Here is a 27,860-nt window from a genome sequence, read left to right as displayed (position 1 = left end):
TTGCAAGAGTTACCTTCTAAAGGAGGCATCGAGTGGCAATAAATACCTGAGCAATACCAGCAGCTCCTGGCACTGCTGCTTCAGAAGGGAGAGAAGCAAACTCAGGACCAGGAATGGGTCTACCAGCTTAGAGTTTTTCCTTCTTGCACTTACAGCCTTTCCCAGGACACTGATCATGGGCATTAAGTAGCATTAACAGCATTTTTTTGAGTGAGGGAAGCACTCTCCAGCTGGAGGACCGAGACACCAGTGAGTTTTGAATCCAATGGGAAGTGACTGAGCGGAGGCCCTGTCACCGGAGTCCCCATTCATTGCTGAAAGATAGGCTGTTCTTTCCCCAGTTTCAAGAAGTACAAATGAAACCTCATGAATCAGCATGCAAACAGGATGGCCCTGCATTGCTGTAAAAATAACCAGTCCATCTATTTTCAGACATAACTTTTTACATTTGTACATACAAGACAGTGCTATATTTTTTTGGGTCCCAAGCGTGCCCCTTTACGGATGGAAACACCTGTTTGTTTTGGCAAACGCCTTTGTCGACATCAGACAACTGGGCATTAAGCAGCTGGAGCGGCTCCTTGCCTTTATGACCCAGGAGGACTATTCTTATCAGTGCTGCTCCCCACAGTCTCTTTTGGACCTATAAGGAAAAAATGTCTTATTGCTCAGAAGCTGTGACACAGCAGCACACTCTTACTGCTTGAAGTGCCTCCTTGGGTGAGAGGAGATGCAGGGCAGTTGGAGGTAGCCTGAGGAAATATAGGGCAAAAGACTAAAGACTAAAAAGAAACACATTTGGCCTCAAACCCATATTTTTAAAATCCCTAAGCTGGAGATGTTGCTTGAAAAATGTGGGAAGATAAAACAGTTAGAATTTTGTAATATTTCCTTTTTTCACTTTTCTTTCCAAAGCCACTGACTCAGTGTATTTACTTTTTTCAGCAATTAAGTTACTTGCTAAAAATACCACTTTTTTTTTTTTTTTAAAATCTCAGTGCAAAACTTTGTATTGAAGGGATTTGATATTAAAGTCTGGAATCAATGATTTCACCATTTATATAGCTATAACTATAAAAATGCTAACTGTATATATATGCCTGCCCTCTCTGCTGGCTGAGCAGTACCAGTTTGCTGTTCCCTGTCTAAGAGTGATTGGTTTATTTTCCTAAAACAAGCTACCTTTTAAAAACTATTCTGCGCACCTCTCTGAACTTAATCACTTGGACAAACGGAAGCTTCTCTAAAGCAGATGTGTTGATAAGAGACATTTTTAAAACCTTGTATCTAGTCTCCTTTGTATTTTTCTGAAATTCAGTAATCCTCTTCCCCGCTTAGCTTAGTGAGTGGCTGACCCAAAGCCAGCAGAGGTCAGAGAAAAGGCTTCTTCCAAAACAGTGAGTGGTTGCAATGCTGCAGGAAAAGGGGGACTGGGTGGCGTGATCGTTTCTTATTTGTGCCCTAGACAAATGGTGTTTGATTCCAGAGAGCGCACATGAGCCATATGATACTGCAGGGAAAGTCATGCTAGTATTTTTCCTTGGACTAAGGAAAAAAAAATAAGATGGTATAATGTTATGAGCTGACATTTGTGTAGTACGGGTGTATAGATGTAAGCGACTAAAATTTAGGCACTGCATTTATGCTGGCCGTCTAGGCTGTTCGACAGTCACCAGAGAGTTGCAGACACATTCAGAGGATGTTATTGTGTAAAGGTAAGAATGTGAAATAAGCATCTCCACAAGGGGACTTATTCCTCCTTTCCCTCTCTGTTGACTGTAAAGGCAGCCTAGGCAAGGAGCTTAAACTGGACACATAAGATCTGGGTGATTAAAACTTACTAAAATGAATCCTGCTTTGTGACCTGGAAAGGAGGGGTGCTTTTCTATTTATATAGCCTTATTGTATTGCAACAAATGTGGGACTGACTTTTTTGGTGCTTTTATATTCTAAATGATAATAAACAAGATAATAAACAGGTTTATATCTGTATTTCCCAAGACAGCTTCTTGCACTCAGAGGTCTCAGTCCACAGATCTCTGAAAAATCTATTAAAATAAGTAGAAAGACAGGCAGCTGATGCTTCAAGCAGTTTAGTGCAGTGGAAATGCAGGATGAGCAAAATCCTAATTTTTAGCACCTTTAGCGTCTGACAGGGTAGCAAAGCTTGGTGAGTCGTCCTCAAACCATGCAAGATCATATGCTTCATTAGACAGGAAACACAGATATATCTTCACTGATATATAATACAGAGTGGAGTATTAAAACGGATATATATTTGTTCTATTTATATTCTTACTGGCAATGTGCAGAAATGGAAACACAGCACCTCCAGCTCCAGGTGGCCAGCAGGTATCAGGAAAATACTCCCTACACAGGAACTATCTCCTTGAGCTGACCAACATAGCTGAGGTGGAGAAGTCAGGGTTCAATAGCCACCTTTTTCACCCTTAACAAAGATATGTCATCAAGCGCTTCTTTTGACTGTGTTCACTGTGGGCTACATCTTTCAGCCATGCCAGTAAGTCAGCCAGTCTCTTGTTTGCTACCACATACATTGTGTGGCAGGGACAAAGGGCAGAGTATGTATGAAAAAAGCAAGAGGATATTAGTGGGAAAAAGTAAATGTGGCAGCACATCTAAATACCTTACCATATTGAAGGTGCTAAGCATCATATGGGATTGTGTTACCCAGAATTAGTAACATCTCAGACTGGCTACTTAGCTGGTGTAAATCAGTGGCATCCCACTGCTTTCCGCAGAGCTTTCTTAATTTGCTCTAGCTGAGGATCTGGCCCTGAAATAGCTGTAATAGAAGATCACTATCTCTAGATCAGTTTGTTCAGTCTCTACCAATTGGCTTTTCTACTGCTTTTTTTTTCTTCTTATATGTTGTCACCTTCTGAACTTAAAGTCCCAAAAAAACCATCTGCTTATCAAGACATCATAAAAATTTGCACCCTTCCGGGCAGGACTTCAAAACATGTTGTGAGCCCACACAGCCTACGGAGCAGGCAAGGAAAGACACTCTGCAATTGTGAGGCAGGATACATGACCCAGCTCGGTACCACGGCTGCCCTGTGGCAGGAAGCAGCCGACTGAAATGCTGAGATTGGGAGGGGGGAAGCACAGATTTTATCAGGTTAGGACCAGTATCCTCAGAGGATGCTAAGCAAGCAAACTCCATCCCTCGTTAGTATGAGTCAGGCGATCACAGTTTCTTGTGTCAATTAATGCGGGGTTCTCTAGAGTGAGCTTCTGCCTACCCCTGGAGAGATGCGTTGTAATTAGTTTACCTGCAGTTTGGCTCAGATGTTGTGCTTTAAGCACACCACGACTAGGAAGAGTGTCCAGAAAGGTCAAACCTACATGCATTTAAGACCTGAAACAGGTATCTATGCAAGTACAGTGCTGAGCTTTGAACATGCCATTTTAGTTACTGGAAGCAGTCTACCTGAGCGAGCACAGAGCTCAGTGGGAACCTGCTTCTCAGCAGAGGACTTCTCAGCCTGTACAAAGCTCTAGACTGCCAGAGCTAGCCTGCCTCATGTCCTGAGGTAGGTTGTTTAAAGTGAACGTGGGTAACTCTACACTCATGCAGCAGTCCACAGTGTAGACAACCCCTCAGGATTTAAGCGTTTGTAGTTAACTCCCCAGCACGACTTCAGATTCCATGAAGGTGTTCCTTGGACGCCTCCTCTCGGGGTGTTTTGTTGGCTCAGCCAGGATTTGCTTGTGAAATCTGAGGGGATCACATCACATGGTTTATCCTGCATTTACTCACGTATAACCCAGCAGGACTATACATCAATCAACTAATTTTAGCAATGTTAAAACTGAAGAGAAAAGAATGATATCTCATGAATACACTGACCTGCCTCCCCACTCGAGCTTCTCTCTATCTTCCTTCAAATTCTTAATGTTTTCTGGAAGGGGCTTCCAAAGGTTATTCAGAATTTTTTGCATTGGCTTGTGGCTTCCCAGGGTGTTGGTGGTGCTTCTAGCTCTCACATTCCTGGGGGAATTTCACGAAGTATAATGATTTTAAGTATCATCTATCTCCATCCATCATATACCTAAGTGAGCAAAACTTTTTTGCTTGCTGTGCTGACTTACATGAGAGGCAAGCATTGTACTACATAACTTGACATCTTTGCATAGATTTTTTGGCTTATACAGCAGAATGGTGCTAAGCTTTCATTGGTGCTGGACACTGCGCTAAGAGGTGACACAAGAGGAAAGGGCACTTGTAGTCAAAAATCTCATCGTGAAAGTGGCAGTGTAGCTTATATGTATCATGTCATAGGAGAAATGGCATCAGCATTATATTCTTCCTCTGTCTTTGGATAGGGTGAGAATATTCTGTAAAAATAGTCTTTCTTGCTTATTTTGTCCCCAAAGCTCCAAAAGTAAAACCAAGGAAAGGTGTTTGATTTTTTTAGCTCATTTTCTCTATAATGAGAAATGCAGTAGGGCATAGGCTGAAAAGGATTATAATATTTTATGTATTCTGTAGTTCTTCAGACCTATTGGGGAAAGAATTAGTAATGTATCTATATATCTGGTAAAAATATCTCAGTGACCTCATACTCACATTTGTGTAAACATCACCTCATCAGTTCCAGATACTTATACAGGAAACAAATCTGAATGCTCCTCTAGTGTTCTATACTTAGGCAGGTCAGCCGGCATATGTCTGGTCTGTAAATACCCAGTTTTACTTGGGTCCGTATTTTAAGGCTTCTCTCCTAAGAGTTTGCTGCAAACATGCCCTCAGGATTGGCCAGTGTGCCTTTTCCAAAGCAACTTGCCCCTGAGGGTCCCCATTAAAAGCTTTATTAAACAAAAACCAAACACAAAGAAGAGCGGTACTGGTTGCTAAAGGCTTAGTCAGGATTGAATTACTAAATATTGCCATAATAGTCGTGAACTAACAAAGTGAGTATCAAATGATTTTTCGTAGCTGTCAGTCATCACGGTATGCGACCACAGTTTGCTCTATGTCCAATCCCCATCTCGCTAACAGGTTTCTAAACCTGAAAAATTCTCCTTCAGTCTTTTCCTGATAATCTTTCCTAATGGACTTTAGCATGTGGAACAGACTTCCGACTTTATAGCTCGGGGGTGTATGTGATTATAGTGGCATAATAAATTGTACGTTGCCTGGTGCAACAGCACAATGCTTGCGATTCTTTTGAACAGATAGCCCTGAACGTCACGTGCTTCGTTTTCCAGTTGTGAAGTAAAATAAGGAGGGAGTGTAATAAAAGAAGGTACATGTTACAAAAATAAATGCAAATAAAAGTAACAATTATAGCTTGAGCTTTCGGTTAATATTTTTTACATTCTTAAAATGATATATCACTGGCAATAGGTTACAGGCAACTCTGTATATGTGAACAACATCAGATTAAGGAAAAAATATGAAGTTTTTAGAAATGGGAAAAACACGCTGGACTGTGAAGTTCAAGCTTCTAGGAAGACAGAATATTACAAGTCCCCTAGAGAGACAGTATATAATGATTTAGTAGGTAGAAAACTGCCTATGTTATAGGACTCTCTAGCAGTAGTATTAGCAGGGTTGCACAAAGGTACAGATTAAAATCATGTTGGCTTTATGCAGGCTCTCTTTACTACCAAAAGAAGCAAGCCACGTATTCATAACCGTATTGCTGCCTGTGGAGGTATGAATATGAAAATAAATTTGAATCATCAGCCACTCTTTATATGGCCACCAGACCAACTTTCTCCAACAGCTGTCTGATTTTGTTTGCTTTCTAATACTACATGTATGCCACTGGGCTGTTGTCTTTGGTTTTTTTTTAAAATGCAGATAGTGATGTTCCATGTGCAGATTCGGACAGTATTCTTTCAGCCATGCTAATGAAAACAAGGGATCAAGAGGGCTTAAATTATTTGGGATTCATCAAAGAAGGCAGCTAAGATCAAGGAAGCATCAGTTCAGCTGAACTTATGTAAGTCTGGTTCCCTGTGTTTGGAAGAAAGAGGGAAAGAAGAGAAAAGCTCTACCAAATAAGATGTAAGCCAAGAAAAATATTCTGCACATCGTCATACTTTCAGAGATTTCTTAAAAAAAACAGCACCTCTCTAAAACACTAATACTACCAGAAAATACCATAAGGTACTGAATAATGTGTAGCAGAATAAGACAGCAATTATGTATCTTTTGATTTTCTGCATGTTATGATTTGGGTGTTTCACTGGAGAGAGTTTAAGGGAATAAAACATGTAATCAGGCAGCAAATGGTTTTATTGTGGTGTTGATTAAACTTAGGCAATCACATATGCCTCAGGCAGAGGCAGTCCTTCCAAAAAGGGAGTACTGATAGGCTGTTTCAAAGAAGGGAGCAACTTTCTAATGAAAAGAAAGAACAGTTGAAATCTAGCTTTGTTGTGTACAAACAAGATTTTACAAATTGAAAAACTGACATAAATTCTCGTTACATTTTTAGGAACTCCGAGTCAGAAAGTAATTGAAAAAGGGTGACTGGGTTGTGCACTGCTGGGGATAGTCTATTTCACTATTTAATTTAAACAAATACTTACATCTTGAATGCTAAGTTGCACAGCGATTGATCTGTGAATCTAGACAGTCTTGGTTTGTTACGTTTCTCTTCCTTTCCCTTTTTAATGTTTACCATCCTCGCTTATTTTTTATCAGACTGGGTGAAGGGAGATACTTTTCCTTGATGCATTTGGAGATCCAGTCAAAGTATATAATAAAATGATACATAAAACATTACTGAATGAAAGAAGCTGTAAGCTTTTTGGAACATTTCATCATGAGCAGTAGTTCGCAAATTATGCAGAGCTATTCACTGACATCTGTCAGGAAGCTAGAAGCATGCTCTGATTTTATGCAACTATTTGATAGTGGGGGACACTGAAGAGTAGTAAAGGCACTATCTGGTGTCAAAATGTATACATTTTTAAGATGTAACTCCACTGAAATCAAGCTTCAAAAGTTTCTTAAATGGAGATCCAACACAGATGAACAGGAAATTTTGACAGTTTTACTCAAATCACACAATCACAGAATGGCAGGGGTTGGAAGGGACCTCTGGAGATAATCTTGTCCAACCACCCTGCTTGAGCAGGGACACCTAGAGCAGCATGGAATGGAATGGAATAGAAATTGAAAATTTTTGAATTAGGAATCTTCAAAGTCCCTGACAAAGCCCACTCAAGCAGTTTATAATTACATAAATATTTTTTCTTCATCTACAAATTACTGTAAAAGCCAGATTTGCTAATAACAGCAGTTGCAACACCGTGAGTGATGGATAAACAGTAAATACTGCACAATGTTTCCTTCCTCTTCAAGTGATGCTTTATTGATTGTCCAGCCATTCCTTCCATTTCAATAACTTAAACATGAGTAGTATTTACTAACCAGTAGCATAGTTAGACCAGGAAGATCCCAGTTCTGTAATTATCACACCTGGATGACTTCCCATACGTGTGTAATTCCACTTAACTAGACTAACTTAACTTACTGGACTTTTAACTGAAGAAGATGCTTAGTCATCAAGCCACAAACAAAGGTATTGAAAACCAACAGGACCTCATATGATACCTTTTTCTTCAGCAGGAGAAGCCTTCAATCCTGCCAAAATTTTTCTAGGCAACATTTTTCACAGGCCCCGTGACCACATCTGTGATGTGATAACCCAAGTCAATTCAGTTTTGTGTAGGTCTGAGTTGGATGACAATCATGCAAGAGCCTATCCAACATGGGTGAATGGGGTTAGTGGGCAAGGTGAGCATCAGTGACAGGCACCAATCAGAAGTAATGCCCTTTAGGTCTTGAAGTACTCACAAAAACCCACAGCAGCACAGAAAGAACAGAAGCGAAGGTAGGTCTTGTTTTGTCCACATTTTATAAGTGTTGCAAGACAAGACTAGTTTTAACAAGGGTTTATCACAGCACGATGAGGAAGAAAGCGTCAAGTTGCCAATAAAAGAAAGCTCAGGATATTGACCAGTGTTCTATACTTTTTGCACCGAGTAGTATGGGAAATGTATTGGGCTGGATAAAACACAAATTTCTGAACCCAAACCTAAGGATCCTGATCTATTACTTACTGAATTAAGTGGAAGACGCAGTACCTAAACTTCCTTGTAAGTGCAGTGATCTGAGGCATGCTCAGTGATACAATGTCAGCTCTGAGCATGGCCCTACCCGTCACTCCATTCTCCCTCTCTCATTTCCCTGCCTTAGAGGACTAAGTATGCAAATGCAACTATTCTGCTGAGTTATGGTAAAGCTGAATTAGACATGTCCAAACTTAGCTCACTTGCATCCACCCATGATGCTACTTGCAGAGTTTCTTAATCCCTCACATTTCTGTATCACCCTTCTCTTTACACTTCTTCATCATTTCACCTTCTCTATCTCATTGAAGTGATGCTTCCTTGCTTCATCCAAACTCTTCATGATGATTCATGTTTTACTCATCAACTCTTATTTGCTATCAGGAGGACACCTCTCATCTTCAAGCAGCCAGCCTCTGATGACAGTTTTCATAGCTACTTTTGGAGACAGTAGGGGAGACAAACATATAAGAGGTGATGAGAATGAAAGACCTTTTTATCACATTCTCTCTTGGGCAGGGAAATGGGCACTGCCTGGCCTGTGTTTGCCACTGATAGTTGGTACCTCCTCCTGCGGCAGGTCAAGGGAAAGAGTCAAGAAAGCCTTGAGTTCAAGTGTCTTGGCTTTCAGGGCTATAAGTTTTAAAATGTGTAAATGGGTTTAAGGGTGATAATGTAATTTAAAGGATATATGAGTTTTGGGGAGAAAAGATCCTGACATACCAGAAAGGTTAAATGTGAGATAAGGCTACAAGTGAAGTGACCACACTGGTGTGACATACTGCTGAGAGACTCATTCTCAAGCATAGAGGCAATAACGTGCATTTTTACCTTCTTTGTTTAAGGTGTACATTGAGACTGAGTCTAGGGTGTCAAAGCCATGTAATAAGAGAAATTCTTTCTGGACTCCCTTGTAAGCCAGAGGAACCCACCTAAATAAGAGGATAAACCTGTCCTGGGAAGATTCCCTCTGCAAGAGCTGGAGGAATAAGAAAGTAAGGTCTGAATCATAAATGCATAGGGGTTCCTGTAAGCAATTCCAAAAGCTTCTTAACAAAAGCGTCATTCTCAGGCTAATATAAAGCAGCTGGACCCAATCTTCACCTGCTGTAAATCAGGTTAAATATGTTAAGCTACACTGATGTACAGCAGTGAGGAAACTGCCTCCAAATCTTTAGCTTCTCAAGATTGGGCCTGAGAGTGGTAGACCTATGCCCAGCCAGTTCCTGAGCAAAAGATGGCTAATCTCCCTAAGCCTCCTCCTCTCCATTTTATTGCGGAGCATGACATTATATGGCGTGGAATATCTCGTTGGTTAGTTCACGTCATCTGCCTGGTTGTGTCCCCTCCCAGCCTCTTGTCCATCCCCAGTCTGTTCACTGGGAGGGCACAGTGAGAAGCAGAGAAGGCTTTGGTGCTGTGCAATCACCTCTCAGCAATAACTAAAACATTAGTGTGTTATCTGTATTGTTTTAGTTGCAAATCTAAAACATAACACAAGACGAGCTGCTATGAAGCAAATAAACTCTAACCTGCCCAGGAAGAGGAGATGTGTGCCCCCGGGTGCTCATCAGGGGATGCCCTAGGTGAGGCTCTGGGTCACAGCTGGTTACTGTCTCAGGATCTTCCTTCTTCCTTGATGCTGGCACAGACACTTGGCGAGACCACTGAGAAACGATGGTGAGCATGCTTCAGGATGTGATGCCACATGCAACCCACTAGTGCTGGGCTCTCAAATGGCAATGACTGAACTCTGAGCCGTGCTTGGACAGACATGGACATACTATGTGGCTTTAGTTGGCTTATTTAATCTCTCAGCTGCAGACTTGACATCCATATGAATGTATGAAAAATATTTACTGCTACCTATGAAAAGTATTTACTACAGCATAACACAAATGCTGTGGTGATTAATTAAAGTTTGTAAATTATTTTGTAAATGTGAAGGGCCAGGGCAGATGTTGCTTATTCACTAAGGCAGCATTTTCAGTGGCATCAATTCTAGGTCTGCTATCTTCAGTCCCCTTGGTCTACAGCAGGTGGTAACACCCGACTGCCAGTGCATTTCTGTTTTTCAAGGTTGCTTGCAGGGGCTTTTGAGCCAGCATATACTGATGACCAAATCTATCCAAAACCTATGTACCTCATCCTTTCCATTTGGGATCACATTTAAGACCGTACAAAAGAAAAACCAATGCTTTATGATAAAAACATTGAGTTCTTACTGGGTCAAAGATAAAGTTATGGAAAGTTTGAGTGTAACCACTGCTGAGAGATATGCCAGGCTTCAGTGGGATCACTCGCTTATCCCCGTGTGCCACAGAGGGAGTGCTCAGCAGGTTGACATGAGCTATGGGAATGTGGCTGTGAAGAGCTCTGAAGGGAAAACTTATACAGCTCCAAAAGAGGATTTTTTGAGATATGGAAGGCGAAAGATGTGTTTGCTTGTATCATGTAGGACTGAAAAACTTGGGGTGTCAAGATGATTTCTTTGCCTTTTTTACAGTAAGCATTCAGGTCTCATCTTCTCTGGGAGACTTTATTGTCAGACATTCACGGACATCATCACAAGATTCAGGGAACTTAGAAGTGACCACCAGAAAGGCAAAAGGTTGTGCAGCTACACTGCTAACACAAGTGTTTTCTATTAGTTTTTGCTACCTGCAAAAACTAGTAAGCAGCAGGGACTAGAAAGGCAAGAGCTGAGCTCCCTATAGCCTTGCTTATCTGAGAAGCCCAGGGCTGAGACTAAAGCTGTTGCTCCTCAGCTCTCCTGCTACTGTAGATAACAGAGACTATTAACAACCTCCAGATCACAAGGTCCCACAAAATTTGGTTCCCTCACCACCTGTATGGAAGGGCACAAAGATCCTTAGAGCAGGGCCACTGCACCCTGCTTCACTTGTTTTCAGCAGAGAAAGTTTTACCATCGATTTGAATTGACCAACATCTCCAGGTTTTTTCCTTTTTTTTCTGTTTCTTTGACACCTGCGCATACTGCCTATGATGATTTGAGTCCTCGGGTGTGGCTTTACTGAGCATAACTGGGTGAAACTCATTCTCTGAGATTCAAGTTTAGGACTATGCATTTTAATAACAACTGTGAAGGCAAGCTTTCTTCTAGACCCAAATTTACCTGTTTCTGTACAAAGCTGATCTTAATTCAGCTATAACAGACCTGAAAATAGTCATTATAGAAAGAATGCCTGTAAAATAGCCCTGACAGGTCTGTTAATGATTAAAAAGTCCTAATTCACCTTCATTTCTTTTAATCGATTCTTGAAGGTTTTTCTTCTACACACACACTGGAGTGAGCTTGCATACCAGGTGGATTTTTCAAACGATCATGGCTCTATTTATAATGACACTTGGCACCTCTAACAGACATTATGTTTTAAGTCTAATAAATAACCAGAAACCCAGTGCATCAAAGCCAAGTGATGATGCCAAAATATTGTCATTATTGCCAGTGACATGACTGATACTACTGGATAAAATAACCTTTTTTATAATGTGTTAACTTCTTCTTCAGATGACATCTTCTATTTGGAGGATGTTCATCACTGCCTTCTATCTTTTACGGTAAGAACAGAGCAGTAAAATAGCCACTCCCTGTTTGGACACCAATCCCTTTTGCAATGTTGTTGACATAGCTGGATCTTCTTTATCTTTCTGCTTTTTTATTCTCCCCTATCCTCCCTGACAGTACAAGTCACATAGTGCTCATTAGAGATGAGGCCGCTGAAACGCCTTTGTTGGCCTATGAGGTACAGTAACCAACTACATTTGCTTCTTCATCCGTCAGTGAAGTTTCAACATCGTTTTGTAGCACTGAAATCTCACTACTCTGATTAATCTCCTGGTGTATTTCTCTTCACGTATCCAATTTTCACACCTTTCCAGGAGGGCTGACCATATGTAAGTTCTCAGTAATTTCCAGTCACAAATGTATTTAGCTTTCTCTTACAGAGAAACAGGAGAGGCAGAACTCTGGGAGCCACAGAATTAGCCTTTATGAGAATATCTTCTCTCACATCTTCATATTTTTTCATCCTGACATCACCACATCCCCAAGGATGGAAACTGACTCACACAGTGCAGCCTTGTGTTCTTCAGGTAGGACCTTGCCAGCTTTGTGCTTTCCTCGGTTCATCTGCTGACATAGTCTTAACAGAGATAACCTTAACAGAGGTACCACTTCATAATTTTTGAGTCTGTTGCTTAAAGCACGAAGAATCATCCTCTACCTGAATCTACTAAAACAAAATTGGTGGCCATGATAAACCACAGTTGTCAAATACATCCTCTTGCCTACCCCACTCAGATTTAGTGGCAGCATCACCAGGTTAGACGCTGTCATTTTTCTTCACAGAAGCAAGATGAGAAGGGACTATTGGTCCTACTTCTTGCCAGCATTCAAGACTGGCATTAAATAATTAATGCAGGCATCAAAAATGAGGGGAAAATGACAGATTTAGAAATATCTTTAAAAGTCTTTGTACATTTAATCATGTGGTTTTGCAACAGTAAGCTTAGGCGGTCACTTAGGGCAGGGTGAGGTGTCACCAGGAAAAGGATGTGACCTTACTGTAGCTCAGATGTCAGGCCTGCATGAGATGTCATACTGCCACCAAAACCAAGCTTTCCCACTCCTCACTTTTGGGAAGCTTCTAATATTTTTCAGATCTTTTTGCCAGGGAATGCTTTCTGAAATGCCTGTCTGTCTCCGTACAGAAATTAGTTTCTGGGGAAAAGTGTTATTAAGAACCTCTTCAGCACTCTTTGATTCAATTTTATATGACATGATGAGAAAAATACTGGATCTTGATGGAAGCAATATAAGAAAAGGTGGTGAAAAAGTGACTAAAGCTGGAAGTGCCCTATTGCTACCATGTTTGCACAGTTGTGTTTTGGCTCAAATCAGAGACTCCTGCAACTTCAAAGTAGTCTACATGTTTCTGTGGCATGAGAAGCAAAAAAAGAAATGTGAGCAATAAGATGGCTTTTAGAGGACAGGCCTATATGTGAAGAGGTTGAACTTTGACTGAAAACCTATGACTGTTACTCCAAGGACTACGCAAATATAAAACCTGCAAATTCTTATCTGATTTACACATTTTTTTAAAATTGCAAGAGTGGCAAGTTAAGTGTCAAAGCAAAACAATAAAGTGCCCTGGGAAATACACTCCCAAAGAGGGCAAACAAAAGCAAATACAAATGCCCTCTTAAACACGGGATTTGCTTTTTCTTAGCAGAATAAACTCTCTGCCTTGACTCTCTGTGCTCTCACTGAAGTGGAGGTCATGGCTAGTGACAACTGGGAGCTGTTCCTGGAGGCTTTCTTGCCTTTTTAGGTTATGAGGGTCTCTGTGTGTTTAGGATAATATGATTGACAGCTCCACTCCGGCCCCAATTAGCACCCTATAATTTATTAGCTTCTGCTTTCAGATTATGCGTTAACTTCACAAATATTTCAACCACGGAAACAGCAGCTATCAAGTGTCTCTTTCCTGATCCAGCTCACTGGGACTGCAGTTAAAGACAAGGAGGGAGCTGTGCAGGTCTGTCAAGAGAGAATAATCATTTGTGCCTGCATGCAACTGGGGCTGTTGCAACTCTTTAGGACTCGACTTGTGAAAAAAAGAGGTTGTTCCACTGCATAGGGGGATTTGGGCTTGGTTCCTACTGCAGGGGCATGGTGCAGGATTGAGGCCCATGTGCCAGCTCTTCCAGAGAGGGTCTGTGCTTGTCCAATTCTGTTTATCATAGAAATACTGATGCTTCAACTCCATGCAAACAGCATAGACAGGAAAGTTTGTGTCCCTCCTAACACTGTTCCTTTGCTCCTCATTGCTGCAGCGTGGGGCCAGAGCAGTAAGTGCAGGAGGGAAGAGGCTGGGTGAAGTAGGAGAACAGAGAGGGGTTGAGATGTGGAGTCAGGGCTGGGGACAGAAGTTCAGAAGAGAAGAAGTCAGGGAGGGGGGGTGATGAACAAGGAGGGCACCTTGCAGCCGTACCTGGGCCAGGTGGGGCAGGAGGAAATGTGCCATACAGTGGGGAGACGGGCACCCTCAGTAACGTCCAGCTTGGTATTACATCTCCTAATGGGACAGCTCTCCTCTTTGGTATTTATCCTGCCTTTACCATGAATGTAAATAAGCAACAGGCACGTACCTGAAGAAATGCTGCAGTCCTCGATCAGCTTGTGTTTTTGTGGGCTGCAGCCAAAAACTTTTGTGGGCTGCAGCAAAGGGAGGTGCCCATACATGAGAGTGGGCCCAGGGGCACGCACCCCTCCACCCTGCACAGGTGCCTGCAGCGCCTTCCCCCGCAGGACCTGATGCAGAAAGGGCAGGAGGAGGAGAACATGGCACCCTGGCACCTCTCTCTTACCATTTGTGCTCACAGGTTTGGTGCAGGTCGGTCATGGATTATGCCTGGCTAAGGAGGCAGGAGAAGGTGCACTGCAAAGGGAACTCCTCCTGTATGATTAGAGATGGACATGAACAGGGGGACCCTGCTAGCCTGAGCTGCTTGTCTTACCATGCTAGAAACTAAATTAGCAATAGAATTCCCAAGGCTGTAGCCCCAAAACTTGGGGGCTGACTGAAGTAAAGCTTTTTATTTCTTTTTCCTTTTTGTTTTTCTTTTTTCTTCCTTTTTCTTTTTTATTTTCCTTTTTCTGTCTATTTTTCCTTTTCCTTTTTCCTTTTTTCCTTTTTTATTTTCCTTTTAACAATCCTCTATTCCTATTTCTCTATGCAAAATTGCCTAGCCTACACAGTCAATACCTTACTCCTCCAAATAATCACAACGCAAGTCTCTCTCCTTCCCCTGCTGCAACTGCTCCTCTGGGTGGCAGGCCAGGGAAGCCAGCCAGGACACCACAATCCCCCAGAGGGGCTGGCTCGCCCTTCTGTAATCAGAAGGGCACGTTAATTACAACCCTTGCCCAGAAAAAGATGCACGAGAACTGCCAGTCACAGAACCCTGGCGCATCCAAAGGCACCAGCAGCTTTTTCCTCCCTTCTAGGAAGTGACCAACCTTTAAGCCCTCACTCGAGCTTGTCATGAACCTAAATAGGACTTCAAAGGGAAGGCGAGCAGTCCCTCCTGACCCAAGGAGCAGACAGGGCAGATACATTTCCCCAGAGACAGGCAGCACACAGTCCAGGGGAGGTGCAGGGGATTACTCAGACTCCCTTTTACCTTCTCTCTCCTCCCCTCCTTCTCCTCTGCTGGGGGCTTCTATGGAAAACCCACTGGAAAAGGAGGTGGGAAGTAAGTGACATTGCCTTAAAGCTCTCCAGCGTTAGACTGTAAGTGCAGGGGCACATATACATGTGCCTAAGAGCTCTGTGCTGCATTTTTGCAACTACAGCTATACTGAAGCAAAACCATCATTAAAATAAAGTGGAGGCTGTGACCGCAAATACTATGTCCCATCCCTACTTCCATCCTTCCCTTGACAGATCACTGTTAACCTCAGAGTTCACTGACACAGTATTCCTTCATGCTTTGCTAATTTTCAGTCATTTTTAGGATGGGAAGTAAATGCCTGCAGTGGACATGCCCAGAGCTCACTCTGCAAACCCCTACAAACTGCTCCCCCTCGGCGGCAGCAGATCCTCTCGCTATGCCCAGTACTGCCATGCTCTGCAGCAGATCCCGTCTCTCTGCCTCCTTCCCTGGACTCTGCACAAACAGGTCGGGAGCTGTGTTTGCGTGTCTGTCCCAGCCAGGCTGGTCTGTTTGTCAGGTGTGTAGCTAGAGTGCACAAGCCGGTGCTAACCTCTGCCTGACACTCGGAAAGGGTCAGCGGGAGGATCTGCTCTTCAGGCTGCAGGACTGGGGACTCGCAGCCCTGCTCTTTGGGTGTGTGGCAGGTAAGACATACATAACATATAAGAAGGGTCGCTTGTGTATTTCCAGATTTCCTGCAAGCATTCATGATTAAGCAAGTAATAACCTAGGATGCAAAGAGGAATAAAACAGACTTGTGAAATGGCACGGAGGTTTTTTGCCCTGTTACTGCATTAGGAGCAGTGGCTCCAGTCCTGCAAAGACTCACGCCCAAGCCTTAAAGGTAGGTGCTGCGAGCAGTCCCCCTGGCGTCAGAATAACACAGAGTGAGCAAAACCCTGCAAGGATTAGCCAAACTAGGACATGCGCGCTTTCATACTGCAGTCTATCCAGTGTAGGAGCATTTTAAAAAAGTTGTTTGCACATCTTAACGCCCTGAGCCACAGTCTGGACTGTGGCGTTTGGGTGCTTTCACAATACAACATTAAAAAACAGTACCTGGAGGACAAATGTCGAAACCAATATATATGTGATCATTGCATAAATTCTCATGCTCGAAAATATTCACAGTCAAAATGAATTGTAAACGCCAATGAAGTAAATTACTGGTTTTTGCTTACATGAATATTTACAGATATATTTGGGCTGTATCGCCTCATTAGTCAATTAGGAGGGCAAACTGCAGTCCTCATTATGAACTGCAGAGGAGAGGGGGAAAAACGAAAGACAAAAGAAACAACTGTGGTGAAGCACAATCTGTGATAGAGCCAGATTAATCGTTTTGTTAAATAAACTTTAAATACAGCCTAAAAAAACCCACAGGCAAATGCTTACAGGATGATCCTGTTATCTCCAAGCTTTTGTGGCAATAAAGTTAAATGCCATTTTTTAGTTGCTTTTCTCCTGCAAAGTGCTGCTGCCTTCTTTCTTAATAGACACCTCAGAACATTTTTTGTTAAACTGGTAATGTAACTCCTGGAGTCCTTCCCTTGCCCTTTACAGCTTGTCCGGGCTCTGGCTAATTGGAGGCTGAGGGCGAAATGCTCAGGGGTACGTCTGGCTGAAGGAATCACAGCAAGTCACCTCCTGCCACTTGCCAGGCTCTGGCTGGGGATGCTCTGCACACATTGCCCCTTGCCAGCTTCTAACAGGATTTACTCACACTGCTTTACCATACTCTTACTATTAGGATTCCTATTCTTTCCCAGAAATGGAGTTATTGCCGAGCTGACACCTAGGAGAAGCAAGTTTGGGTTATTCTTAACTCCATTTCTGACATGTGGTAAACATTATGCCAGATCATGTGAGACTGTCGGAAGACAAAACCTCTCCTCACAGCACAGAAGCCCATTTTCTACTGCTTCTCCTAGTGTCAGAGGGGTAATGTTAAGGACTCTCCTCTTAGATGCATTGAAATTTGTCAGCCTTTGAAGACATTACATTAAGGAAAAACAGAAAAAACCCAAAACGTGGTAGTGTTGGGATCAGATGTTTTGCCTGTAAAAAAGTCAGCATTTAAGTAGAGGGGGAAATCTCCATTTCTTCACTGTTTCATCAATTATTCATCACCCTGTAACAGCATTTTAATTTACCAGTGCAATAGCAGTGCTACGGTCCCCTCTTCTATCAGCTTCATGAAGAAACACCTGTTCTTATGGAGCAGCCCCCTTACTTTAACCCGTCTTACACACACCATACACTAAAATGTAGCACTGCGACAGTCTTGCGTTTTCTCATCTTTTGTATTTATCACCGTATTTTTTACTCACTAAGAAAATATTTTCAACTGCTAGGATTTCTGTTTATCTTTAATGCAAAGTAATAAAATAACTCACTTCATCCACACAACAGGTATTTTTCCTATTTCATCCTCAAGTTTCCAGTTTGCCTCATTTCTCTTATTAAGCTTTAATTCTTCATAAAAGCACATGGGGTAAAAGAAGGAGATACCTTTAATGCAGCTTTCCTACTGTTAAATAGATATCTTATTTCCCTTTTCAAAACAAAACAAAACAAAACAACTATTAAAGTGACAAAATGACAGCAACAAGTAGACAAAGAGAAATGTTAGAGGCAACTCAGACCTATTTGTCCATCACGTGCCTTTCCTTCTGGTGTTGTCCTTAAAGGCTGTTGGGTTGAGGGCGAGCCGTTCTTCACGGGTTTCCTTCCTCCCCCCGCTTTAAGAGGGTTTGACTTTCACCAGAAGATGTTTCTTGTAAAAAAAAAAAACCAAAACCAAACAAACAACCAAAAACCACAACCAAACAACCGTTATATATCCAATGCAAATGTTGTGCCAAACTCTGAGAAGTGCCACCTTGGTTTTCGTCTTTCTGGGGTCTGAGCAGTTGTGCGTGGAACAGCTGCATCTCTGTAAGGCCAGGGCAGCTGGCCCCGGCCAAACACTTGCCACTCACAACCACAAAGCTAAAAAATCAGACCAGTTCCTTGATAGTCCAAAAATGTTCATGAGTTCCTGTTTCTTCTCCTTTTACTTTTCTATAATGTAAAAATCCAGTTCAAAACTGCTAAGTAGCTTTCCCATGTTTGCATTCAAGAAATAATTTTCGCTGCCATAAAAAAATATTCACACCACTAAAAAAAAAAAAAAAGCCACGGTTTCGTCTGCCCTCTGTACGAAGGCCAGTGGTTTTTCATCACTGTCCATGATGTCATTTGACTCTTTTAGAGTAGTCTGACTGCAGTTCTGGGTGTGGGGTCTGCTTAAATAGAAGTTTAACGTCTTTGGCTCTCCTTTTGCAACCGAAGGATTTTCCTTTCCAAAATAAGTCTAAAGTACCGTCCTTGCAATGCCAGGTCCTTTTAAGTCCCGTTGTCTTTCCCCGAGCTGCAGGGCCACGGTGGGCTTGGAAAAGGGCAAGTGGGGATCTGGGAGTCTTTGAGTCAGCACATCAGCTCAGTAGGGATCCACCACAGAAGGAGTAACGGCGAGCTGCAAACCAAGATCAGAAGCTGTTACAAACTGACCCGATTTCAGCTCTGAATGCCACCATTTCTAACAGGCAGAGATCTACAGGGGAGAGCCAAGGGAAGAAGAGTGAAGGACAGCTCTAAAACCAGTACAGATCCTTGCTTTTATCCTGAGGCTGCAAACCTGAGAACGAAGAGAAGAAAAAAAGGAAGAAGAAAAATAGGTACAGGCGTTTAAGGATAGAGAAAGACAAACTGCATTTCTGCCAGCTGAGATCAGAGAATCAGTCTAAAGCATGGGCTCCCCAGAGCCCCAGAAAGCTGTGGAGCAAGGAGAAGAGCCCAAGCTAAACCGCAGGCGGGCACACGTCCCACCGGCCTAAAGTGAGGTCACTGTAAGGAGCTGCTTGTGGCTGCAGTAACCCAATTTCAGCACGGAGAACTGCCACCAGAGAGGGCTTTCCTTGCCTCCACAACCACTGACTTGGGAACTGCCACTGCTGGCTGTGCCTGCGTCACCTTTTTGTCACGGCTATGGCTCCCCATCAGGCACAGGATACCAGTAGCAGGGAAAAAGCATAGCCCTTTTTGCTCAGCAAATGCAATGTGCTTTCCTCTCAAAAACTGGGAGTAAAAATAAGTGAGGAGAGGAGGCAGATTATGAACCTGTGCGGGGTCTAGAAACGGGCCTGTTCTGCTGCATCTGCCCGCACTCCTGCCCTCTCGGCAGCCCGCGGAGGGAGCCAAGCAGTGACCTTTGGGGCGGCTCCGTCCTGCTCCCAGCTCTTACTGCTCTGGGCAAGAACAGGGCCAGGGCCAGGACAGGAGTACTTCAAAGCAACCAGCACCCTCCGGGCGCATTTGAGGGCACCAGAAATTCAAAGGGTATTGTGTATGGGGGTGATGTCCCATCCTCCCCTTCCTTGCTTGCCTGCCATGAAAGGCCCAAGAAGGGCACCCAGGGCAGAGCTCGGGTGTCTCCCATGGGCATCCACCCCCAATTTATTCCCCCACAGCAGCATCCCATCTGCCCCACCACAGGGGGGTCCATCCCCACTGCTGTGGGTGGTGTGAGGGAGGCGGGGAGCAGGGGTGCAGCTGAGCTGGGGGGGACCCAGAAGGGCTGAAGGCAGCTCTTTACCTGCATCCACATTGAGGCCAAGGCTCTGTGCCATGTCCCCCGCCGTGTTGGGGAAGGGTCCTGGCGTTGTCCAGGCCGCGGCGGTGCCCGCCTCGCTCTTGCCCAGTTCGCAGGGGGGGCTGACTGGTGTGGGCACGGAGGCGGGGGTGAGACGATGGGGGCGGACGGAGGTGGTGGGCACCAGGAGTGAGCCGTAGCGGGGGTCGAAGTGGGGCCCGTAGACTTCGTGCATGGCGGTGGGGCGGGGGTAGGCAGTGCTCTGTGTCCCGATGTAGGGGTGGTGGTGGTGGTGGTGGTGGTGGTGGTGGGCATGGTGCCAGGGCTCGGGGCCACCCTGGTGCAGGTGGCCGTGCAGAGAGGCCGGTGCGTAGGGGTCGGCGGCGGCGGCGAAGGGCAGCTCGCTGTGGGCGGCAGCTGCCAGGGGGCTGCTCAGGGTGGCTGGGACCGAGGAGGGCTGGTACGTGCTGTTCCAGAAGGACGGTGGGAAGCTCCGCTGGCTCATCGGGAAGGAGCCATCTGGGTGAAGGGAGTGGGAAAGAAAGGAAAGGCAGCAATAAGCACACCCAGCAAGCCCTGATCTCCTTTCCCTAGGGTTCTGCCCCTCCCCAGATCCCCACAAACCAGCCCTCGCATTCCCTTTATCCCCCAAACAACTGTCAAACACAGCAAATCGCTCCCAGCCAGTACAGATTCCTTTCCAGCAAAACATCCAACACACCTAGCCCAGGGCTTACCCATGAAACTGGAACAATTTGCTCCAGGTTTCTATTAGCATGTATTTAGGGAAAAGGCTGTTATCTAAGGTGAGGGAAACATCTTTTCCTCAGTAGTGGCAACTGAGTCAGAGCTATTGTGCACCGCAGCGATTTCCAGGGTTGGATTTTTCTTGTTTGCTTTGGTCATAATCTCCCTGTCTAAGCCTTTACCCCAGCACCTCTGATGACGCCTGGCCCTGCCAGGAAAGCTGCTGCTTCCTCAGTGCAGTTCCAAAGTGGGCAGGAACAGCAGGAGATGCGACTAAAGGCCGGCTTGAATTTTCTAAACATCTGGGGGCAATTCCCCCATCTATTACACTGGACTAACGCCTGTTTCTTGGCTATACCACTAACATATTTGGGAAGCATTCTGCAGGTCCTTTGGTATTGGCAGGGCAAAGGACAGGAATGCTGCATTTTCTTTGCCAGGTAAGCCACCTGCGAGATGGACTAGTGGTTACTAACAGCGCAGAGACAAACATTACGCATTATTAATTGGGAATGTGCGGTGTTGCTGGGACAAATAAAAACGTGCTCCTGATACATGTTTGCCAGGGTGGTATGTCAGCTCTGCGCCCTGGCATTACTCAGGAGAAAGGGAAGCAATTAATGACAAGCAAAGGACTCTCCTCTCCTGCCATCAATTCCAGCGCTGAATATCTTTCGCCCGTGAAATATTTAAACTACTATTTCATTCTTAGAAACTACCGACAGCAATTTATGGAGGGGGCTGGGAAACCGGCTCTTGGCTGAGCAGGTGGCCCTGCGAGAGAGGGTCCCCAAAACTGCTGCAAAAGAAGTGCCTGCCCTAACTCTCCAGCAGGCGGAGGGCAGGGAAGGTTATTCCCCTCCACCCCGGGTACCCCCACGGGCCCGTCCAGGGTGAATCGGGCATGGCTGTGGAGAGCTGCGCATCGGCCGTGGCCTCAGCCTTGCCAGCACAGGGCTGCTGCTGTGGGCAGGTCTGACAGCCCTCATTGACAGAAATTTAGGGTCCTTGTCTCTGCATCATCAGCAACCAGGGTGGTGATGCACGTCGCACAAGCTACAGGGACGCACGCAATCTGGTTTTCAGCGGTGGGAAGCTGGTGAGATGGTTCCCATGTTTGCTTTTTGCTTTGCTCCCAGGTTTACCACCACGCTAGAGGTAAAGCTGCCCTGGCAGGGTCAGCAGGGGAGCTGCTTGTCATGGCCACAGTCGGGGGGTCCCTCCCTGTTTGTTTGCAGCCCCCGCCAGGTAAAACCCCCGCTCTGTAAAGGCGATGCAGTTCCCCACCCGCCTCCCTTGGCACGGGCGGTGGGGAGCACGGCGCCAACAGAAGGGGGTTTTCTTTGCTTTTTTTCCCCGAAAAGAGTCAAGCCACCCGGGACAGCCGGCTCCTAGGGGCTGCTCGGCCCGGCAAAGGGGAGGAGGGTGCCCCGGGGGGGTTCCGCCACCCTACCGCGCCCCACCGCGCCCTCACCCCGCCAGGAGCCGGCGTTCCGCGCCGCCTTCGCGCTGCCCAGCGAGAAGCTGCTGGGCTGGCTGAGGGCCCGGCTGAAGTGCTCGTCCACCACGGCGCTGATGTCCCCCTGGAAGTAGGTGAAGAGGACGCAGCGGGAGTTGATGTACTCGGCCTCGGGGGGTCGCTCCTTCTCGGGGCTGCAGTCCTCCTCCTTGATGCTGGCCGCGGGGTGGCTGGAGAAGGAGCTGCTGGCGCTGGCGCTGCTGCCGCTCTCCGGGGCTTCTTGCATTTTGGAGTAAAAGGAGAGTTTCTGGAGGAAAGACGGAGGGCGGGAAGGAAGGAGGAGAGAGCCGGTCAGGCAGCGCGGCGCGGTGCGCTGGCCCTCCCTGTGCCAGCCGGGGTGCAGCGCCGAGCCCGCTCCGCCGCCCTTCCCGAGAGGATGCCCGCCCCCCGCCCCGCCAGCAGAGCCACCCCCCCTCCCGGCTCCCCCCGGGGAGGCAGCGAATAGCAAATAGGTCTGGGGGACCCAAACCGAGAGATGCCGACTGGGATGGAGCAAGGCAGCCTCCGGGCGGGGGGGGGCGGCCGGGCGGGGTGTGTGTGTCACACGCGGGGGGTCCCCAGCGCGACGTCCCGCACACGGAGGCACCTTGCAGGCCGGCTCCCCGGGGGCACGGCGGCCGCCGAGGGGCTGAGATGCGGCGGGGGGTGGGCTCCCAAAATCTGCCCCAAAAAGTGAGGCGAGGAGGAGGAAGGGGGATGGGAAAAAAAAGACAGCCCTAAACACATTTCAGGGCAAAAAAAAAAAAGCATTTCCCCGGCCAGGTGGAAGCTCCAGGTACTTCCTACAAGACTGGGCTGTTTGTACTGGATTCCTCAAGGTGGGAAAAGAGCGGGCGTTGGGAAGTTTGCTGGACGTCTCCCATCTCCCTCTCCGCGTTAGCGCGGCCGCCGCTCCCGGGAGTTTCTTGGAACCCAGCGGCGGGCGGCGGAGCCCGGGCGTGGCGGCGGCGGGCAGAGCCGCGGGGCGGGCGGCGGGGGAAGCACCGGGGGACGGCTCAGAGCCCCGGGGCAAGACACGCGAGATATTTAATAACGTCACTCCTTCGTGACAACCGCCTTTCCACTTGGCTCCCGGCTCGGCCATTGAGGTAATGATCATCCCCCTAAATAATGTCACGAAGCCGTGTGCGGGGGGCGGGGGGGTGCTGGGGTGTATGTGTATGTGGGTTGGTGGGAAGGCAAGGTGGGGGAAGACATCATTTGCTATTTGTACCAGGTATTCCGGCCCCCCAGCCCGGCGCGGGAGGTGGCGGCCGGGCCGCCCCGCCGGGGGTTGCGCGGGGGCTGCGCGGCCGGGGCTATCCCCGGCCCCGGCCCGCCGGGCGGCTCCCTCGATCCACCCCCTCTTTCGTTTTTTCTGGGAGGGGGAAGGAATTCGTTTCTGGAAGAAAAAAAAAGAAAAGGGGAGGAAAAAGGGAGAAAACCAGAGGGCAAAAGGGAAAGCGGCGTGCAGCAGGTGCAGCCCGGGGAAACGAGCCCGGACCCACGCGGGACCGTGCGCGTCCCGGGGAGGGCGGTTCCCCGCGCACGGCGGGCTGTGCGTGCCGCGAAACGCCCCCGCCGCCGGCGGGATCCTTTTATCGAAATCCGGGGATTAATCGATGCCCGGGCTGCGGGACGTGGCTCCCGGCCACGAAGCACCCGCGGGTCTCGCTGGCGGGGCCGGGGAACGGGCCTGGCTCCCGCCGCCGAGCGGGCCCCGGGAGTGGGGAGCATCCCCGCAGCCCCGCCGCACCGCAGCCTTGTTCCCTGCTGCCCGCCCCGTCGGGGCCGGGGCCTCCCCCAGCCCCCAGCATCAAACCGGGGGAACCCCGCCGCCTCCCGCCGCTCCCGCCCCCCCAGCTTCCAGAGGGTGACCCCGTAGCACCCGCTCCGAGGCGGCTCGGTGAAATACCGGCCCCAAGCGGGTCGGCCGGCGGCCGGGATGCCGGCGCGCCCGGGCTGAGCGATGCCCCGGCAGCCCTCCCGGGCCCTGCGAGCCGCGGGCATCGCTGCCCCCCGCCCCCGGGTGGAGCCCCTCCCGGCCAAGGGAGAAAAAATGGAAAAAAATAAAAGGAAAAAAAAATCCTTAAAAAGCCATCGCAGGGGGAAAACCGCCCTCTCCCCCCAAGGCAGCCGCCGCCGGCGTACTTACCGTGCCGAGCCCCGCGCCAAGGTGGGATGCGGTTCTGCTCCGCTCACCATCGCAGGCTCGCAGATCTCCCCCCCGCTTTCCCCTCCCCTTCTCCTTTTCCCTTTTTCCTTTTGGTAAGGCCCCAGACGGCCATCCTCCAGACGACACCCCTCCCACCCTCTGCCTCCTCACCGCTGCCCCCCGCGCGTACCTGGCGGTAGGGGCTGTAGGCTGCTGCGAAGTAGGGCTGGGGGGGGCCGTAGACTTGGTACATAACATCCAAACAGCTCATGGCTGGCCGCCGCCGAGGATTATTTTTTTTCTCATCAACTCGTGTTCTGCAAAGTGGAGCAGTGTTTCGCGGGAGGGAGGCTCCCGGGGGTTAAGAGGCACCACTCGGTGGTGGGAGGAGTGAGGGGGGATGAGACCGCGCTGGGCTGAGATGACCCCCCACCCCCCGCCCTCCTTCCCTGCCTCCCTCCCTCCCTATAGCGCGGCTCCCTTCGGCAAAGGCGCTGGGGCCGGAGGGGCTCCGGGGGCACCGAGGTGGTGGGGGTTCAGCCCCGGCCCCGAGCCCGGAGGGTGGCAGGGGTGGGGAGAGGCGGGGAGAGCCTCCCTCCTGCAGCCGGGGCTGCCCGGGAGCGGCGGGGCGGGGAGGCAGCCCCGGCACAGCCGCCTGTCCCGGACCCGCCGGCGGCCGCGGAGGAGCGGGTGGGGGGGCCGGGACGGCGGCGGGGGGGCCGGGAGGGCGGCGGGGGGGGGGGGTGTTGCTCGGCGGGGCAGCCCCCCTCGCCCGCTGCTTTTCGTTTCATTTCTTTCATTCCATGTGCCCGCCGGGCCGGGTGCTGCCCTGCCGCCGGGGCGGGCTCCGGCCGGGTCCCCCCGCGCCCCCCGGGCCGGACCCCGCCGCCCCCCGCCCCGTCGGGCCCCGCTGCCGACGGGGGCGAGGTGGGGCTCCGGGGAGGGCAGGGATCTGGGTACACACACACACACACACACCCCACCCCCCCGCCCCTAAATCCCAGCCGGTCCCGCGTCCGGCTGAAGCCGCCGCCACCAAAGCGAGAGGAGCCGAAAGGTCGGATGAACCGAAGGAGGAAAAAATCAGTTGTGTCCCGAGGAGGGATCGCCCCAGAAATTTTGAGTCATTACAAATGCCGGGAATGGCGATGCTTTTGCGTGTAAGAGAAACTAAAACAACGCCGAGGGCACAGGCACGTGGAAAAGAGCAACTTATGGTGAGGGTAATCGGGATTTGCCCCCGCGCTCTCTGCTGGGTCCGACGCGCGGAGGTGTGAATAGGTGCGTGTATCCTAACTGCTGAGCCTGGCGGCGGGGCGTAGGAGGGAGCTTAGTTTCTAACAGAGATGTAAGTGCTCGTTTCAGTATCAACTCTTCGAAACCTTCAGCTTCCATGGTATGGGTCTCAGCCACGGTGAAAAGAGGCAAGTTATGTTTTCCGCATTTGCGATAAAGCCAGAAAAGACAGAAAATGAGAGAGAAAGAAAATTACTTGGTTTTCAAATGCTGATTGTTTACAAAACTGTGGGGGAAAATATGAAAAGAGTGAGCACTTTGAATTTTGAAGAACTGGAAATCTTTAATGGAATTTTAGCAGAGAATGCTCACAATTTAAATGTTAGTTAATAATTAAAATATTAATATTTTTCTCTATTTTGTTTCCCCCCCAAAATTTAATTTTTATATTCCAAATGCTAGGAATTGTTCTGGATCGCTGTCCTTCACCAAAATCGTATTTCAGTGCCTAACGAGCATAAGTTTCAATTTTTTCTGCACCAAGTGCAAGGGTTAAAATTCATATTTAAACCATTTTTTTCTCCCTCTTCTACTTGGGTAAATTTGTTTTTCATACTGCAATGCAGGCTGGAACACCATGGCTGTGGGGGGCAGCCCCAGAACTGCTCCTTCCCCCATCAGAGCAAATTTTGTGTCGGTAGTCAAGAAGCAAATGAGGGGAAGAACTGTTGGTATTAGGCCTTAAATAAAAGAAATGTATCTCATGCTCTGTCATTTTATTTCTCCTGAGTAGCAAGCGAATAGCCACGGTACGAGGAAGGGCTCGCTCTGTGGCTGCCATCCAAAATAAGGCAGTCGGCTAAGGAACGCCCCTCCGCTCCTCGCAGCGAGGGACTGAGGGACCTCACTTCAGCCGGTGGGATCTCGCTTCTCCTGTGTGTCCCTGCTCCCGAGAGGCAGGGAGCTTTCCCACCACGCAGACATCTGTGCCTGGTTCAAAGGTAACGGTATGCTAGGCAATGTCCAAAAAAATAAACCCGAAGCCCCTTTCTCAGAAGGTGAGTCTGATTTGAACACATACTCTGAACACACAGCTCACCTTCCCGCTGTTTGTATGACCTCTTCACCAATGACTTCATGCAATGGCACAGGTAGGGCCCGACGCTTGCCGAAGCTGAGCGTTTGCTTCTTGTGAAGAAAAACCCACGTGCAGTAGCAACATGTGCAACTGGGTGTTGCGACTGCAACTAGTTTGAGTCCCCTGGAGAATCTCTTTTCCAGGGCTGAATTTAGGGCTTTTGCCTCACACTCAAGTATATGTGAGGGGAATCAGGTCTGATGAGGCTTGGTATGTATTCAGTTTCTTTTATAAACAGCTATTTGACTGTAAAACTGTCCAGTCAAAGACACGAACACACTTCAGTGCCTTAGTGCAGGGCAATGCAAACATTTGTGTGAAAGAGCTGGCATTGTTTTGCCTTCTCAGTGCACTCTGTGAAATCAGTCCTGGTATAGGAAACTATCCTGGAAACCAAGTGTCAGAAACTATATTCACTAATGATCTCACTGCATATTTACAATTATATACAAATAGTTTTTATTGGTCCTAACTAAAGAATTTTAGGTGGGTTGAGCCACACAAGGAACTACAAAGGCTTGGAAAAAAACAGCTGAGATATCTCAGAGAGAAAATTATGACAGCAATGAGGGAAAGCACACTTTTAGGAAGGACATGGGTGAAAAATTGGCTGTGTACTGTTAAAAGACTGGCATGGGCCTACTCCTACGGTCATACACTGGTAACGTTTCACAGCACTAATGCGAAAGAAAACCTTGTTGTTAGGAATAAAGAAATATGGGTTCTGATAAACAGCAAGATGCAGGAATTTACAACTTCCCTCGGAAAATATTCCTATAAAGTGAGTAGGAGTTATCTTCTCACTGAGCTGGAACCTTTCACAAAAGAAGAACAGGGTATTACTGTGAGCGGCTCACTGGATGGGCAAACAGATCTTCAAACAAAACATCAACATTCAGAAAGACTGGGACAAAAAAAATCATGGCAGTGTGATAGCACTGGCCACATTTGTTGCTCACCTTCTCTGGAAATCCTATGCCCAGTGCCAGCAGCCGGTGTGCAAACATCTGAGCCGCAAACATAATGCTCAATAAAAGGATTAACTATTTATTAGTCACGAGGGACCTGTCTGTTTTATCAATCTGACCACATATAT

At 47.4% G+C, this 27,860-nt stretch overlaps 1 protein-coding gene across 4 annotated transcripts; it reads right to left on the bottom strand.

The window, feature by feature from the left end:
* Positions 1–17,852: 17,852 nt before the first annotated feature.
* VGLL2 (vestigial like family member 2) lies at positions 17,853–24,782 on the bottom strand. Of its 4 annotated transcripts, none has more exons than XM_075087508.1 (4): positions 24,581–24,782; positions 22,212–22,503; positions 19,987–20,509; positions 17,853–19,088 (listed from the first exon to the last, which is right to left on the bottom strand). In XM_075087508.1, the coding sequence occupies exons 1-4, from the start codon at positions 24,659–24,661 to the stop codon at positions 18,953–18,955; spliced, it is 1,032 nt and encodes a 343-aa protein (XP_074943609.1). In that variant the 5' UTR covers positions 24,662–24,782; the 3' UTR covers positions 17,853–18,952. The 4 variants fall into 4 exon arrangements, with proteins under 4 accessions (XP_074943609.1, XP_074943606.1, XP_074943607.1 ...); XM_075087505.1 differs by having other exon boundaries at positions 17,853–19,036; positions 19,994–20,509; XM_075087506.1 differs by having other exon boundaries at positions 17,853–18,874; positions 19,994–20,509.
* Positions 24,783–27,860: the final 3,078 nt, after the last annotated feature.

The sequence above is a fragment of the Phalacrocorax aristotelis genome, chromosome 3 (genome assembly GCF_949628215.1).
Source record: "Phalacrocorax aristotelis chromosome 3, bGulAri2.1, whole genome shotgun sequence".
NCBI lineage: Eukaryota > Metazoa > Chordata > Aves > Suliformes > Phalacrocoracidae > Phalacrocorax > Phalacrocorax aristotelis.
The sequence above is the reverse complement of the archived record's forward strand: the minus strand, read 5'-3'. Positions and strand labels throughout refer to the sequence as shown.

Bases quoted from the DNA above. Each gene is read 5' to 3' on its own strand.
- VGLL2 (XM_075087508.1), bottom strand. From the start codon at position 24,661: ATGAGCTGTTTGGATGTTATGTACCAAGTCTACGGCCCCCCCCAGCCC. The intron at 20,510-22,211 runs GTGAGGGCGCGG...CCCTTCACCCAG, and splicing joins GAACGCCGGCTCCTGGCGGG to ATGGCTCCTTCCCGATGAGC. The intron at 19,089-19,986 runs GCTGCCTTCAGC...TTCTCTATCCTT, and splicing joins AATGTGGATGCAGGTAAAGA to AAACGCCTGTACCTATTTTT.